The 17,493-nt window shown below is 42.3% G+C and overlaps 1 protein-coding gene across 1 annotated transcript in view; it reads left to right on the plus strand.

Annotated features, from left to right (window-relative positions):
* The window catches only part of babam2 (BRISC and BRCA1 A complex member 2), a 77,733-nt gene that overhangs the window by 38,404 nt on the left and 21,836 nt on the right, over positions 1–17,493 (plus strand). The window contains exon 6 of the mRNA XM_069714668.1: positions 11,074–11,183. Within this exon, the coding sequence (XP_069570769.1) occupies positions 11,074–11,183 (110 nt within the window). The remainder of the gene's footprint in view (positions 1–11,073; positions 11,184–17,493) is intronic.

Below are 17,493 nucleotides of genomic sequence, written 5' to 3' on the forward strand. Positions count from 1 at the left end.
GAAGGAGTCAGGCTTTCTCCATCATTCCTTGTTGTGACACATGACTAGTGGCACCAGCGCCTCGCCGCATGATGAGGTGCTTAGCAACAGCAGAAAACGTGAGCTCCTTGACCTTTTTCTTTCTCTCTCTGTTTGCTTCCCAACAGCTCCTATCTTTTTTTCTCCTTCCTCTTTCTCTATTCTCTTATATCCACGTTCTTTTATGCAGCATTGAAAAACTAAGCGAAATATTCTTCATCAGAACTAAAAACTCATCTGAAATACCTTGGCACACTCTCTGATGATGATGACACATTTGGCCTATTAAGTCTTTCCGTATCATATCATAGCTAGGTGTGGGACCATATGTAGTGACTAATGCCGCAGAACGTCTCTGACGCTGATGAATTGATAATTGTTTGCACACGATAAACAACATATTCCTCACTGTATCTGAGTCATCTTTTGCATCATGATGTCATAGCAGACATGCAGTCAGGGAACATATTTTCTCAGTGCATCTCATCTCGGTGGTGATGATACTCGAGGCCATTTGTTTGTCATTAGTAATCAGTTTTATATTTGTGTTTTTATGCTGAAAACATACAATAAATAAAGTGAGTGTAGCATTTATTGCGCTTAAATTTAGACCATCACATGGTTGTTGTTGGTTTTGTCCGTTTTGCTTGTTCACCACACACACACACACACACACACACACACACACACACACACACACACACACACACACACACACACATACATTGCGTTGATGTTCTTTACATCCCCATGAGAACCTATAAATAGACAAAGCAAACATCTTCTAAAATCAGGGGGGAAATATCTCCTACCTTTCATCAGACACAGAACCTTGGAAGCTTCCGTCACCTCCCTTTTGCAGGGTGGAAGTGAATGTCAAAATATTGTTTAAGGAGATGAAGGAGAGCACCTCGTCATCCTCTGTGGGGGCGGGGGGGGGATGGGGGGTGAAGACGAGTCACCACCTTTGGAAGAGCAGTTAGAACAAACAGTCCCCTAATCATCCAGTGACCCTGATATGACTCCTCATTGACAAAGGTCATGTCCGCCTTCCGTCTCCCTCTGCGGCTCTACAGTCCACCGACCATCCCCCCATACCCCCCCCCCAACCCCTCCATAACCACCCACACTGCGTCTCTGAGCGAAGGTTCCCACCCACCTGCTCATACCCCCAGCTGAGCATCAGTGGTTTCCAGCATGACAGTCTCAAGAGAATGCCCCCCCCCCCCGTACACACTTCTCCACGCCTCCATGGAATTACTTCCATGTGGCCTACTTTCCGCCCTCGCTATCTACCAAGTTGTACACTATCTATATGTTATTTTTTTCTGTAACACCTGCAGATGTTCTTCTTCGTAATCCTTTGTTTCGTTTGTTTTTTTGTTTCCTTTTTCTCTCACTTCAGTCCTGATGTTAGCCAGCTTTCATTTAAAATCTCAAATCCTTGTCCTTCTCCGCGTCTTTGATGGCTTCAGGGTGAAATTGCATCCCTATATGTTGCTTGTCAGGGCTCATTTGTGAGTTTTGGCTTTCGATACGCCCAGGCTCACCAATGACTTCAAGAAGGCTATCTCTGCCCAGGTCTACTGCCACCCTCGTTATTCCTCTATTCAATTCAATTCACTTTTATTTATATAGCGCATTAAACTCCTTACATCAGAACTTCACAGCATTATACATTACAGAGAAACCCAACAATTGCATTGTTGCTCTAAAGCAATGTACTGAAGCACAAGTGAAAGCATCACACGTAATGTCTTAAAGAAACCAAATCTGTTTTCAGATGGAGTAAAAATCAGACATCTAGTATTCCATGTATCCATTATTTTAAACAAATATATAATCCAACCTTGTTGGCAAAGCTGCTAATGTATTCTGTAATGTCACAAATCATTTGTATCACACAAGGACCATATGTGAAATATGTTGTCTTACAGCACCCATGCGGTATCATAGATTACATTAGTGTATTAACGAGAAAGCAGTGAAGATAACACTGGACCTGTCGTTGTCAGCAGTCCATATCAAACTGATGTTGCTGTCTCAAAAGCCACATTTTTTTAATCGAGTAATTTGGTCTAAAATGACCAATTACAATGTGATTTTGGCGTGCACACTGTGCATCCATTATTGACCCATTATCATCAGCACAAACTGAAATGATTATCATATCTTTTGACTACTTCACAACTATATTTTACCACTCAAATGCTTTTATTGTGAAGCAGCAGTAAAAGGAAATATTGAGGTTTAGTTAATGAGCCTCAATATGGATATATTAGAGTTAAAAAAAAAAATGCAGTTCCTGTATAGTATTGAGCAGTAAAACGGATGTGATGGCGTTGAAATGAATGTCAAACACAGTGGCTATGCAATGTGACAAAAGCTGTTTGGTTTTGTAGTGTTTTTGTCATGTTGGCCCACCGCTGTGTTTAGTTTGTTTCTCCAGACTTCAGACAAATTCTTTAGAAAAACAACAAATTTTGTCATGAACCAAATGATTTGTAATTTCATGGTTATTTAGGCCCATCACCCCATTGGTCCCGTGCAAGGATGAGGGGCTGCAGTGGTTCAAGTGACCGGAATAGGCTCATTAAAAGTGCAGTGGGACAAAAACACCCTGCAACACTGTCAGTGAAGCAATATTAATGCAATTACAATTATCAGCCACAGAAAATGCCACAATAACCAAACAAGTGTGTGAAGTTGTCTGCTCGAAGGAAGTCCTCTTTTTCAGATGTGAGTTTACTGTGAGCACTGATGTTGTGTTGTTGTTTTTTCATATATTGTCTTATAAGTCCAATAAGATTGAAAAAGAAAAAAAAATGACAGTATTCACAGAGGAGTAAAATCTCTTGTAAATTAGAAATTAAAACATGTTAAACATAATATTGTCACTATGAAATCTAAGTCAGATGGCGATCGACTGACAGATCCCTCAGTATTGTGTCACCAGTGTGAACGTACTACACACATTCATTAATCTCTTGAAACACATGCGAAGTCACATACTTGAGTCACCCGTGTGGCTTCGAGCCCCATTATCACAGACTGTACAGCGGAGGCCAGAATGTTGCAGTGGCATGTTATCAGTGACACACGATCTGCAACACTTGGCCGTGGTCACACATATGACTCGTGTTTCAGTGGCGCATCTGTTGGTCATCTGCCGTTTATTGTCGTAAAAAGCATAAAGATCTTGGCTAGTGGCCGAGTGCCTGAGAGATCAAGAGCATTCATAGAGGCCTCGTGGTCATGTAGAAGACACCTTCACGCTGAATGTGTCCTCATTCAATCTCATTTCCAAGCAGAGTCGGGGCTTTTGAAAGGAGACATCATTGGGTAATTCTGTACCCAATGACATCTGCACTTGTGACTTGATTCCAGTTGTAACAGCTTGATTTGTTTTCATCATGGGATTAGAATAATTTATTGAAAAAACATGGTGAATATCGTTAAAACTGAAGAAGCTTGTCCACATCACTCCAACTAAAGTACCGTTTGACCTTTTGCCCCATTACTCTCACTAAATATATTATAACTATAACAGATATATATACAGATTGTGAGAATCCTGCCTCAGAGACTGTTCCTGCTTAACACAAATAGAGCACAGCACAATAATGTACTGTACATGTAGCAGAAGGAAGCAATACATTTTGTCATTACTTCAAGTTAAGTCACTTCATCAACAGCATCTGTGTTACATGGGTTTTACTGACCACTGGCATGTGTGCACTTGCAATTTCACCATGGACTCGAAATTTGAGCAGAGAGCGCACATCAAATTTAGTGTCAAACCTGGAAAATCGGCAGTGCACACCATTGAAATGCTTCAGAAAGCTTAAGGCAGTTACACAATGAGCCGGGCGAGGTGTTCTGAGTGGTGTTACAGTTTCAAGATGTGCACAACATCAATTGTCCAAGACCAAAGATGTATCGGGTCAGGAGAACGGCCGGGTGGGTTTCCTTTAACGCACTCAACTGTGGCGTTCTGAGAAATTTGAGGGAAAACATTCAGACGCAAATGACCTACACTGTGGCGCGATGTCCGAATTTGGCTCCCTGCGAATTCTTTCTTTACCCGAAATTTGACAAAAATGGGGGAATTGCAAATGAACCCGGAGCAGGGGTCAGACAAATGTGTGTGATGTTGATCTAGCAGCTCAAGTTGACATACTTACTCACCAAAGTTCTTTTTTTCTCCTGCTCCACACACATCTTTGTGATGCGCTGTATTCGTGCGTAACAGCAGCAGTCACTGAACTTTTTAATCCCACCTCCTTTATGTATGTAATGGACAAGGACAATATATAAATGGAAAGTAATCCCCCCGGAATGACTGAAGCACCCATGTAAACACAGCTTAGTCCGAAGCTTAAATCTTTAGAATCCAGATTTGATCTGCTGATTAACTTGAGAACACTCTGGCAACTACTTCTGGATAGATTATCCTTTGTGGCCGCACCTATCATCCTAAAAAAAACGGTTATTCTCCGCAGAGAGAGGCCCAAGGATCAACATGTTTGTATTCTTCACTTTGGAAACACGCCCCATGCCCAAAGCTTTTGTGACTGTAGCAACAGGGCAGTGTTTAGGTGTGTTTGGGTGTTATTCTCCCGACATGGTTCCAGGTGGAGCATGTGTGCTCTATAATCTCTCACCTATTGTCCTCATGCCAGAATTACACCCTGGCACGGGGTACAACTATGTGGTGACACTGAGTTGCCTGGCCAATCATCTACCCGACTGCAACTGCATGAACCGTTGTTGGGGAGGAGGGTTTGAGAAAAGGCCCAGGAGAGGACAGATATGTCAGAAGAGGGACGCCGGGTCCTCTCGGACATGCGTGCCACTTGGGTTGCAGTGGTGCGCTTTGCTCTTGCATGCTCTGTATTTTTGAGGTGGAGGGAGAAGGATCATCATTGCCCCTGGAGTGCACCACAGCTCCACTCATCCCCTCTCCCCTCGAACAGCAGCAGCACGTCGTTAGGACCAATATCCTCAGCTCTTTTTCTCAATCAGAGCATTTCATGTCATACAATGAGACATTTTGGCAGCTACCACCTTGACCCTCTGTTTCTCTCCCTCGGGGGCGATGGCGTAAGTCTCTGTCAAACCTATGAAATGGCTGACACAAACACATGACGTTCATTCACTGTATTCTGCTGAAGGACTTATTCAAAATGGTATGCAGCTAAATGCTTTTTGTTTCTGCTGCGTTGATAGCTCTTGACATTGAACATAGATAATAACGTTTCTGCTACATTGTAAGGATTGTTAACATTTCACAAAAGGGGACATTGAAAATTATTTGTCAAAGAATAACCTTTTGAAATTACACTTTACTCTGACAGTTTCTTTTAATTTGGAGCCATTATTTGAGTTTGGACTTTATAACAACAAGATCTCATGCAAAGTTCTACAAAACCTAAAAAATACAAATTCTCATACTTGGCTGTAGTAGGATACATTCTTACTTTGGTTGTAAAATAAGTAGATATGCTATCCCACCTACTACTCTGGGAATTCAATAATACCTCAGTTTAAATAGTTAGCGAGACTGGACCTTCTCACTACGTAGAAACCGCCCTACAGAACGGTGGGCATGCAATGGCACCCAGATTAGTTTGAACTCTTCACTCTCCCCAGTTTTTGTCAGAATACAAGCTCACTTAAGCACAACTCGTATTGCTTTATTTTTAATTGTAATGAAAGACATTAAACACACAAAAATCTCACAATAAACACAATAAAGCGTGTTAAAAATAACTGGGTCTGATATGTGTCCGAAACACAGACCAGATAAACTGGAAGAAAAAAAGCTAAACCCAGAAGAGACTTTGGTGAAATAAGCATCACGTAGCAGCTTTTGTTTTTACAATTCAAGCTGCTTTATAGATGTACATTTGCAGGTACATCTCTCCTACTTTTTGTACAGTTCAGCTGTGCTCAGCATTCACGTGGCATATTTGTTCTGGCAACAAAATAATAAAAGAGGAGCTGGCAGAGATCTTCAGGGATAAAAAAATTTGAGTGCAGGAAAAGAAAAAACATTCAAAACTAACAAGGCTACTGTAACGTGATGGTAACACGTGGAAACTTCGGTTCAGATACGAACACATACACGTGGCACTGAGAGTTGCATTCAGTATTTTTTTATTATTATTACATTAGCATTTAGACTGCTAGAAGAATGTGACCGTGTGTGTCCTCCGAATGTGCTCTGAGCAGGTCTGATCTCATGGTGTATATTTAGTTGACCACTTGTGATGCTGTCAGAGCGGATGTTCATGCCAGGTGTGTTTAGAGCCTATGCTGTTACAGAATGGCACAATAGCTTAACCAGTTTTCCTCATCCTATAAGTGAATGTTGCATTTCCATTGCCTGAAATTTGTTTTCAACTTAATAAAATACGACTGTTTATTTTAAAATAAATGCACACAAAAGACCGTCCTCCAGTGTTTGAAGCTAGTGTTGATTCTTTTCCGAAGAGGCTGATCCTTCTTTCAATCACCACAAAGAGAAGCAATGGGGTACCTTCAAACCTCCTGCCTCTGCTGCCTTAAAGCCACTGACCAGTACTTCTTACAGTTTTCAGGATGTTCTCGGTGCATCCAAGAATGCTTCCCAGTTACGAGCTGTGCCGGGATATGAAGCACTGTGTCCAGCATATGTAAAGGGCCACTCAAAGCTGCTCGCCTAGAAGCTGGACACGTCCTCACACAACAACCTTGCTGTCAGTCAAGCCGCCCATTTACGTTGGGCATGACATTTAAAGTTGGGCGAAGAAGGCGGACAAAGTGCCCTTACCTCCTCCGTACAAGCCCTGCAGTGGAGCCCCTGTGTAGTGTTCGCGGATGAGTGTGCTCGTGTGTTATGACTTTGGCCAGACTTGGTCTGGCATAAGGACAGCTGTCACATTTCCAAACTGTCACATGCGACACAGAGGAGATGCCAGAGGCCGGGGCATCAGGAAGCACAAGGACGGACACAAGGAAAAGTGTCTGCGCAAGTGTGTGTGTGTGTATGTGTGTGTATGTGTCTGAAAGAGTAAGGAGGATGGAAGACATGGGGTGGTGGCCACATTAAAAATTTTGACTTGGAGGCACCTTCTAACCTTGATGTCCGCACACTCGTACGTCCTCTTTGCCCGCTTTCTTAAAACCAGTCCTGGAGCGCTTGAGTCACATTCTCTGGGGGCATGTAGTAAATACTGCCTCAACGTCCAACTACCACCGCTGCAGGAAGTCCTCGCTGTCTTGCAGTCCTCTTGACTGAGGCCATTTCAGTGCACATTACTTAGTGATGAAGAATCTCTTCATTAAGGCCCTGCCTGTGGCCTGTGGAGAAAAGGCTTTTTTTAATGTTCCTTTTTGAGTAACGCTTTACATAAGCGAGCAGCAGTTGCCCTCAAGTGTGTTTGGTTAAAATGGAAAAACATTAATGGCCATTTGGGGGCTTTTATTTTATTACAGAGGAAAATGCTCTTCCGTTTTAATTTAAGTAATGGTTTCGAGGCAAGCAGGTTAAAAGGTCAGCTTTTACTCTCAATGGGATATCTTTTCATAAGCTTCATGCGAAGATCTACAATGTTTTGAGAGAAAAAAAAAGCATGGAAGTTTCCAAATACCTCTGAATTACCACCGCACTGCAAAGACAGACCCTCCACCCCCTCGCGCGCCACCGCCCCAACAGTACACAGGATTCCGTAAGCAAAACCAGCTGTCAAGTAAATCATTTATACTGCCCCTCTACACTTTAATTTACTTTAAACATCCCTCTTAAGAAAGTTGTGTCATGAAGTTTGAGCAGTGCAAGAGCTTCAGAGACAAACATCTTTGTTTTCATTCTCAGTTCTCATGACAATGCTGCAATCTTTTCTATTTTCGAATGCTTTTTTTGTACGTTTGTTTGTCGATCATCATGGGTTTGAGCGCTTCAAGCAACAGGTCGTGGAGCTTTAGTGATTATTAATAATGTTAAAATGATGTTTTATTGAACTGTCATTCTTCCTTTGATGTTAATGACGATCAGGGAGATGCATTGCCTCGTCTGACTGTAGCAGCTTAGAGGGTCGCAAATGACTTAGATGCTGTTTGCATCCGCTAACTGTGTACAGAATGAATAAATCCCTTGCATTTGCAGTGTAATTGTCACAGCAGTGTGTTGCCGCAGCCCAGTGTGACGGCAAAGCGTATAACAAACCCTTTAGTCCCCGACCGTGTCAGCGTCATGTTTTGCTTCGCCTCAGCGTGAATAGTAAACGCTCTGATGAAGGAGGTCTTTATGGCTTTATGTTCACGTGAAGAGAAACAAGGAAGAACCTTGCCTTGTTATTTATTTATTTTTTTCTATACTCACATACTAAACATTTTGTCAGCCACAATTGGTCAGTCAGTTAGTCAGTTGGTTCGTCCGTCCGTCTCGGGAAAGAATTGCTATGAAATCTTGTACATACTTTAATGCTCCCCAAAGGATGTCGTGTCGTGACACTGGTGATTGACATTTCTCTAACTCCGTAATGACATTGACGTTACAGCCTTTGAATCAAATGTCTAGACAATATTGAATATTAACTACAGCGATCACTTCGTTGACATTTCTTCCTGCGTTTTTATGTTACAACTTTTTATTTTTACCTACAAAACAAATGACGTTTCCAGCTGCCTCAGCTGCGCTATGTGTTTATTTCTAATTAGCAGATAGGATGCTAATCAACGAAGATGGTAAATATGGTTAGACATCATTAACATCATTATTTTAGGACGCTGACATTAACATTCATGTCAAAGCACTGCCCGACCTAAAAACAGTCTCAGAGCTGCTAGCATGACTCTATACTGCATACTGCACTGTCTTGTTTAAATGATATCTAACATATAGGAATAGATTGTCAGTGATCCGACTTGGCTAAAAGTGTTTGAGGCACTTGTGCTGCTCCTCGGTTTATACACAAAAGCAAGGATGTCAAATAAGCATGTAAAAGTTTGATGTATATTTGTACTTAACTAAACAAGACAAAACAACTATTTTTATCTGTGTAGTTCAGCTTTCTTGCACAGCACATTAATTTGGAATGGCATTAACTAAAAGTTAAAGGGTCTGCCTTTAGTTTTTGTTTGTTTGTTTCACTGATGCCATATGACTTGTGACAGCTCTTCGCTGTCTTCTGCGACAAAATGAGTCTGAATCATTCCACAAAAAAGGCTCTCCCTTCAACAGCGCCGTTGGTCTGACCGAATCGGAGGATGGTCCACTGCAGCCCATGCCCAGCTGTCCCATGCTCCTCTTCTAGCCCTCTCACCTTCCTGTTGCTTCCCATCCATCTGTTTACTCTCTCCCAGTCCAAAGGAAGCATCCATTAAATCACCTTTAAAGATGAGAATGGGACTTGACAGCTACAAACTGGAGCAAAACAATCTTTTCCCAAACCCCGTGCTCACCCCGGCCCCGCATCGCCATGCCTGTTCCTATCTGTCCCATATCGTCAGCGGCAGAGGCCGCGAGCGCTGCTGTGAGACAGAGAGCAGTCCTTGTTTACTGATGCACACTATATTGATGTGAGCTGATTCCATCAGGCAACACTTTCAGATGCCACACACCCTGTTGTCTTTGCCTCCCTTCTACTTCTTCTGTCGTTACCCCCTAATGTATCTGCTGTGACAAGGCTGACTGCGTGACAGCCAGCAGAGCTTCAGCCATTGTTGTGACTAATATCTGCATGTGTTACACTATAAGTGTACTGTAGATTCAAGAACTGCTTTGTTAACGACCCTTTTATTTGCACTCCACGCCTCCTTTGCCACTGACATTTGTCACACACTGCGGGGCTGCAACTCATTTTTATTGATTTTATTGATTTGGATTAATTCATTTGTTTTTCCTTTAATTAAACACAATGGTCAAAACCATTAGAATACATTCAGAAACATGAATTCCGCCCCACTTGGCGAGAAAATGTTCAGCGAGGGAATTTATTTTTCCGCCCACGCAGGCCTCTTTCTTTCAAACCAATGGTCACTTTGGTTTTGATATCAGCTGACCAAAGCGTGCGTAATTAGTTAATAAGCACGATCACGTTGGCGGCTGCTTCGCTGCAAAACTGGTTCCACTGTGCCTCTGTCCATCATGTGTGGTGGTTAGATTTCCTCTCACCACGGCGGGCAGCGATTATAACAAATGGATGAGTTCAAACCATCTGTAAGACATTTGATTAACGCTGCCGAGCCTCTGTCGGGAGAGAGAGTCCTGAATGGTACTTGATGTGGAATTGCGCTAATGACAGCGCCTGGGAAGTAGCAATGCTCTAGGAAAAACATCACAGAATGAGAAATTAGAACCTCAAAGAGACAGATGAGGTTTTTAGCGAGCAGCTCCGGGTGGCCTCTGCATCCATCTCACACATGATTTGATTGGTGCTCCCAGTCATCAGCTTAGCCTCATGGTGCAGCTGTTGAAGCTAATGTGGCATGAAACAAAACAGATGTTTCTTCTGGTGTCTTTCCCCCTCGCTCTTCTATCTCCTTCAATATTTTGGGTCTTGCACACTTGTTGTGCACTGTTAGAAATGTGATCCCCAGGGTTGTGATTTTTTTTTTTCTTCAGAATCAGAATTCAGCATTGAATCTGAACCCCGTTAAATCTCTTATCGAATCTGTCAACGTTTAGCTTTTACACATTTTATTTGACAAAAAAGTCTCATTTAGATATGCTCAGTATAGTTTTCTATTCAGCGAAATGGTTACCTTCTTGCATACACAGCCTAAATCAAAAGTTAGAGTGGTCATCAATGTTTTAAATCTACCTGAGGGGTGAGATGGAGGTCTGTACCAAATTTCATACCAATCCATCTCATAGTTGTCAAGAGAAAGAGACACAAAACAAGAGATGTGTTAGACTTGGCGTGAGTTTAAAAAAAAAAAAAAAAAAAAAGTAGCAATACCAGTCCGAGGCTATGTTAATGAGTCCCTGTTTAAATGGTGTGTTAATTGTTGATAGTCTATCCAATGAATAACTTTAATAACCTGGCTTTTTTTTTCTCTCTCTCTAAGGACACAGCTCTGGACCCTGGAGAGGATGTGGCCCTTCTGTCTGTGAGCTTTGAGGACGCTGAGGCGACCCAAGTCTTCCCTAAACTGTACCTTTCCCCCAGCATCGAACAGTGAGTACATTTATCAATCAGTCAATGGTCGTTTAGCAGTTGACTCAGTAAAGTGTATGTTTTGATGGAGATAGCGATTGCAGGACAGCCAGTTTAAAGACCTCTGACCCCAAAACGACCATGATTCAGCTGAACTTGACAATCAATGGGAGGGTGATGTCGGTTCCTCAGCTGCTTTAGCACTTAAGAGCTTTATTCATAGTGGTGTTCAAAAGGTTATTTACTTTTAACAAAAGTCTCCTAGTTTATCATACTGAGTGACTTATGAAGGAAAGATACCTTGAAAACCCACAAGGAGGGTCAGCCAGAGTTGGCGAGGACGCACGCTGCACTGCTTTTGATTTCGAGGATGCAGGATATAGTCTGCGGATTAACGGGAATGTGCGGTGAATCTAGCGACGTATTATGTCACCGTGAATAATCCTGCATCCCAGTCTGGACTCATCAGTCGCTTTCTCCGAAACAATAAGGGAAGAACAAAAAATGAGATGGATGACACACAGCGTCTGAGCTAGGGATGACTGAATGTCGGCAGACATCTGGGGTGTTAACTGTGTGTGTGTGTGTGTGTGTGTGTGTGTGCGTGTGCATGCGTGTGTGCATGTGTGTGTGTGCACGCATACGTGTGTGTGCGCGCAGAGTTTTTCAGAGAATCTGTGGGCACCGTGTGGGTACTGCAGCAGTATGCACATTCTCTTTGTTGAATTTTTTTTTTTATTGTTGTCTTGCTGGATTTAGTGTGTGTGTGTGCATTTGTCAGTTTATATTTGTGTGTGTGTGTGTGTGTGTGTGTGTGTGTGTGTGTGTGTGTGTGTGTGTGTGTGTGTGTGTGTGTGTGTGTGTGTGTGTGTGTGTGTGTGTGTGTGTGTGTGTGTGTGTGTGTGTGTGTGTGTCTGTCTGCATGTGCCGAGGAGTGTGTATTTGAATGCGTGCATGTGGGTTTTCATATACCAAAAGTATATGTCTGTTTTCATGTGTTTGTGTGCATGCACCAGTATTTGAATAGGTTCTGCTCTCAACACAAAGTCTTTGTAGGTGTGGATGCATGTGTGTGTGTGTGTGTGTGTGTGTGTGTGTGTGTGTGTGTGTGTGTGTGTGTGTGTGTGTGTGTGTGTGTGTGTGTGTGTGTGTGTGTGTGTGTGTGTGTGTGTGTGTGTGTTTTAGAGAGAGAGAGAGAGAGAGAGAGCCAGGTATGGGCCCACTCTGACCTCAGGGCTCCACGGTCTGGGCTCCCGTGCTCGGAATAATCTCAGGCTGATGTTTATTTACAAGCGCACGCCCCGTCGCACCAGGTTAAGAGACCTCTGCTCCCCCAGCACCACCCCTCTCTCTCTCTCTCTCTCTCTCTCTCTCTCTCTCTCTCTCTCTCTCTCTCTCTCTCTCTCTCTCTCTCTCTCTCTCTCTCTCTCTCTCTCTCTCTCTCTCTCTCTCTCTCTCTCTCTCGCTCATATCCTCCTGTCTCAACATGTTCCTTTTTCTCCCTCATCTTCCATGTTCTTCTGTGACTCCTCTGTTTTATTTTACTAATATCATTCCTCCCCTGCTTTTTCTTACCTTATTTGCCTTTGCAGTGACCTGTGTCTCCACTTTTCTCTCACTATCCAGTAGGGCTGCACAATTAATCGTATTAACAACACAATCTGGATTCATACCTCTAGGCGATCTTATTTCTAAAACACAACAAAACTGAGGCCTTTTTATGACGGACATCAGCTGCACTAAACCGAGTGTCAAGCCGCTGTGATGTCACACATTGTTTTCTGAACCGACATTTTTAAAGCCTCTACTTTTGCTATCAAAACAAGCCCTGACAACGCAGCGTTACACCACATAGAGCGGCACAAATAGTCTGTTTTTAAGTATTCCAAGTTGCGTCACCAGATCAACGTCAGCACGTCTGTTGCATATGTTGGTTGGTATGTTCCCGGCATCACAGCGGACCTGAAACTTGAGCAAGGGAGCACACATCAAAATTGTTCGGTTGCATTTTTGAGGAACAGAAAGAAGTCGCAAGGAGACAAGTCTGATAAGTAGGGAGCTCGTAGGAAGCAACGATTGTTGTTGTGGAGAGCGAGAAACCAGCACTTTTAAACAAAGTATGAGCACAGGGGTTGTCACGTTGGAGAGAACCCGATTGATTTTGCGCCACAGTTCAGGTCTGAACTGAATGTTTTCCCTCAGTTGCCGCGGAGCGTCATGGTGGAACCTGGTGGTGACAGAGGAATGTCAAAGAAAGCTCACCCGGCGCTGCTCCTGTCTGGACACCTGCCCACCTGCATTGCTGCATTGTTGTCGGCTTTCTGAAGCTCTCCGTTTGCGATTTCCCAAGTTTTACCAAATTTGATGCTCTCTTCTCGAGTCCAATCGCAGAGAAAATCGCAGATGTGTGTGTGGCAGTGGTCACAAAAACGCTTGTAACACACATAACTTGGAGTACTTACTCACGAAGGTTATAGCTGCAACCTGCTCCGTGCACATCACCGTGCTGAGCTCCATTCACGTGCAACAGGTACAAACCTCAGACCTTCGTGATTGCAACTAATGCCTCTTATTTTTTGTTGCGTTTCCTTTTTTATCAGGTAAATGAGTGCGACAAACGTATATTGAAACAAATCTGGAAGAAAGAATCATTATCTTGTGATAAATTGTGATTTTCCTTCTACATTCCCGCTAAATCACCAGATACATGCACACGCAGACACTCCTCCTCCCCATTTGGTTAAAATGAGTAGAACTATGCAGCAACTGAAACCAAATACTCTAATTACTAAACACAGAAAAAAACAAAGGTCACCTACCTGCTGCCTGCCCTAGATGCAGTACTCCTCATTTATTCCATGCTGTGCCTGTACAAGAGCATACCCAGGCATTAGTATGGGAGAGAGTGCGATGTCATCTCGAAAAGGAATCATTCTCCTCACCTTGATGCAGCACAACTTTCTGAAACGTTTTTACAGCCGCGTTAAAGCATTGAGTTCAAGGATGACGCGGCTTTCATGTGCTGCGCATTCTTGACCATATTATTTTGCCTTGTTTAAGTGCTGTTTTGATCGACGCTTTCCCGCATAGAAAATCCACTCGGATGAAGAGGCTTTCATCGTGAGCGCCGTCGAGGTGTCTGAATTACAGAACACTTCAGGCTGCGGAGATATCTGTGTTCGTCGCATATGTCGGCCTGCTTTACGGCCGAAGCTGTGTGCGCTTGTGTATGTGAGAACGACTGACCTTACCACTGCTCCGGACCAGACTGAAGCTGTTGCAGTGGTGTTAGAGGCTCCTCTCCTCTGCCAGTCGCATGAGGAGAACAGACAGAAGGAGGCTAAAGGCAGCAGAGTGGAGAGTGGGGAAGTGGGGAGCTACAGCACTGTGGATGGAGAGGGCTGGTTGCCGGCGGAGCAGCGGGGGGGGTTCACATAGAGGAGGAGAGGCTATGAAACAAACCCTCCTCATGTAAACCCTCCAAGAAACCAAATGCAGAGGCATAACAGTGCCACGCTGAGCCAAGCTCTCATTTACCACCCTTCATCTCCTGCTTATTGTTGCCTTCTCTTTGTCTTGAGATATTTGCACATATGCGTATCAAGGCCATCCATGAATATGCTCTGCTACATGTTTTTGTGCACCTTTTTGTCAGCTGTGTGGGAGTGTGTTAATTCATGACCCAGGGCAAAAAATGTATGTCTTCTTCACCGTTGTTTGAAGAAAACCGACTGCATGTGTGTGCGAGTTTGCGCATGAGGGAATTTGTGTTGTGTTCTTCGTGGATGCTATTTAATTTAGCATGTCGAATTGTGCGAGCCGGCCCTTCGCTGTACGTGTGTTTATGCAGATCTGTTACCCTGTTACTTTTTCCTCCGTGTCCTCACTGACCTCACTTGTTATTCCTTGGCCTTGTGTAGATGCCCATTATCTCTGCATTGGCTCCAGTGAAGAGAAAAACCCATTTGTTGCCGTGTGCCTGCACATCTCCATGTTTTTTTCTAGCAAGCCTTTGATAGGCAGCAACATTCAAAGGATTTGTATTAATCCATTCTAGCAGACATTTGTATTATTTTATAATATAATGTCAAGATGGAATTCACATCAAAACGAATTTGAAAATTGTTTAAATCAGTGCTAATTTTATCAAACGGTGAATATAGCAGCTGACAGCTCCAGAGACTGGCTCAGCTCTGGTTTTGGCACTGCTGGAGTTCAGTGTTGGTACAAGGTGTCTTATCAACTGCATCTATTCAGTGTCAAAATATTCCAGGCTTCTCTAGAAGTCTGCACTCTTTCTGTCATTATTTTTAATCATCCCATCATTTAAAAAAAATATATATATTTTTGGTGTCTTTGCCGTCACTCTCCATCCGTCCACATAATCATCCGTCACTCCATTACACCCGCTACTGCCGACTCGTCTTACTCGTAACTCACTTTTCCTGGTTTTTAACCATCCCCCCTCCCCTTCCTTCTCTCCTTAGTGCTTAAATACATTGTTCATTTTGCAAACACTATTACATACCTCTGGCCACAAGGCAGATTAACCCATTAAAATGATATTGCTTGTAACCTTTTCACAATGTTTTAACAACAATAACAAACACACAAAAATATGTAAGAAAAGTATGCTTACTTGTATTCATACTTTTTATACCTGTATAAAGTATAACTGTCATAGAGTGACACCGACTAAATCCAAATTAGTCAACACATTAATCACATTCATCTTTTTATTTTTTATTTTAGTGAGTGTGTGTGTTTTTGAGATCTTCTGGCTTTTGATCATTTATTCTTGAAAACCACTTGTATAAATGCCTGGTCAAAACAGTTGAAGATAATGACGTGAGATTCTCCCATCAGTCCTCCAACTTATCTTGGGACTAATTGGACATATTTTGAGCATTGTGCTGTGCAAGCTCACTCAGTCCTCGTCTGTTTGTAAATGATGTGTGAATGGCACAAAAACGAATCCCTCATCAGTAGCTTCCGCTATCTCTGTTTGCAGAAAAATGCTGCTTTTACCAAAACATCTTCATTACTGAATCTGTTTTTAATTTTGTAACAATGAGCCGACACTGCAAACATGACAATAAACTGGAAAAAAGAACAATACTCTGATCAATTGGACCAATAGAAGAATTTAAAGACATGTGATTTGAGGCATGTCCAGAAGTCTAATGAAAATATGAATCAAATCAAATGAGTGAATTACACAGTGTAAGATATATTGTCTTTTGCTGACAATGACCCAGGGGATGCATTTAATTCCACTGTAATCTTGCACCAGTCCCTCCAGGAGATTGAAATTTTGGGATTGTATTAATTAATGTAAATGTAATCTCCGCAATATTTGCAGGAGCTTGAAGTTCTGCATAATTCTCATGATTTCTCCTAAATAAAGGAATAGAGGCTCTGGTGAAGGTATCATGGTTGAACTTAGCCTTGACAAACAAAACTTTGTTTTTTATTAAGATATTTCCTCATTTACAGATAGCAAGGCTCTTTTCTCATCATCAAAACAAACATCATGCCAAATGACTGGAAAATAAAGTAAATATGGTCTTCTCATGAGAATCAGGCTCCCAATTATTGCACTTCCTTGTATCAGTCTAATCATACAGTGTGTATTAAATGACATGGGTTTTATTACAGTTGTAAATTACTCTTGGGTTTTGTGTCTCTGTTGAATTTACAAAAGGTTTTAAAGCACTCAAATTTAAGTCACAGAAAATGTAGCCTGTGTATTTTATGTTGAAGTCGCAGGTCGTTTGTTTTGCGAAGCTCTGGTGCTTTTATGACTTTTGTAACTTTGAGCCCATGGTTCTTTATGTTCAGAAAATGAAAAAAGATGAGAATCTCCTTTCTGTGATGTGCAGTATGCTTAAATATCATAAGTGATGATTTTATTCCTGTTAAAAGGGAGTTTTTCCTTTCAACTTTCGCTAATGTGGGAATTGTTGAATTGTTGGGTCTCTAAATAATGTTGAAAGATTCTGCTTTAAGGACCCTATTGTTTTAAGAGCCCTGAAATGATCTGATTTGGCACTAAATAAATGGAAAATTTTATATGTTTCTTCCAATATGACACTTTTTTCCTTGACTTGCAATTTTGATAATTACCGCAAGTTTACTTCAAAATAATCACATGAAAAATTGCAAATTGCATCACAATTGTTGAGAAAAAAGCAATGGAAAAAAAACCTGTGAATTCCTGAAGGGACTGAGTAACGATTTAGTCCCGGTTGATTTAACACACTTAAGGTGCTGTGGTAATGGCTGATATGGTTCAATTCCGCACCAACACTGGTTGAGCAGGACCTTGGGC

This window comes from Brachyistius frenatus, unplaced genomic scaffold, assembly GCF_029030835.1.
Source record: "Brachyistius frenatus isolate BFR_SWC_R1_liver_20210118 unplaced genomic scaffold, ASM2903083v1 Contig_133, whole genome shotgun sequence".
NCBI lineage: Eukaryota > Metazoa > Chordata > Actinopteri > Embiotocidae > Brachyistius > Brachyistius frenatus.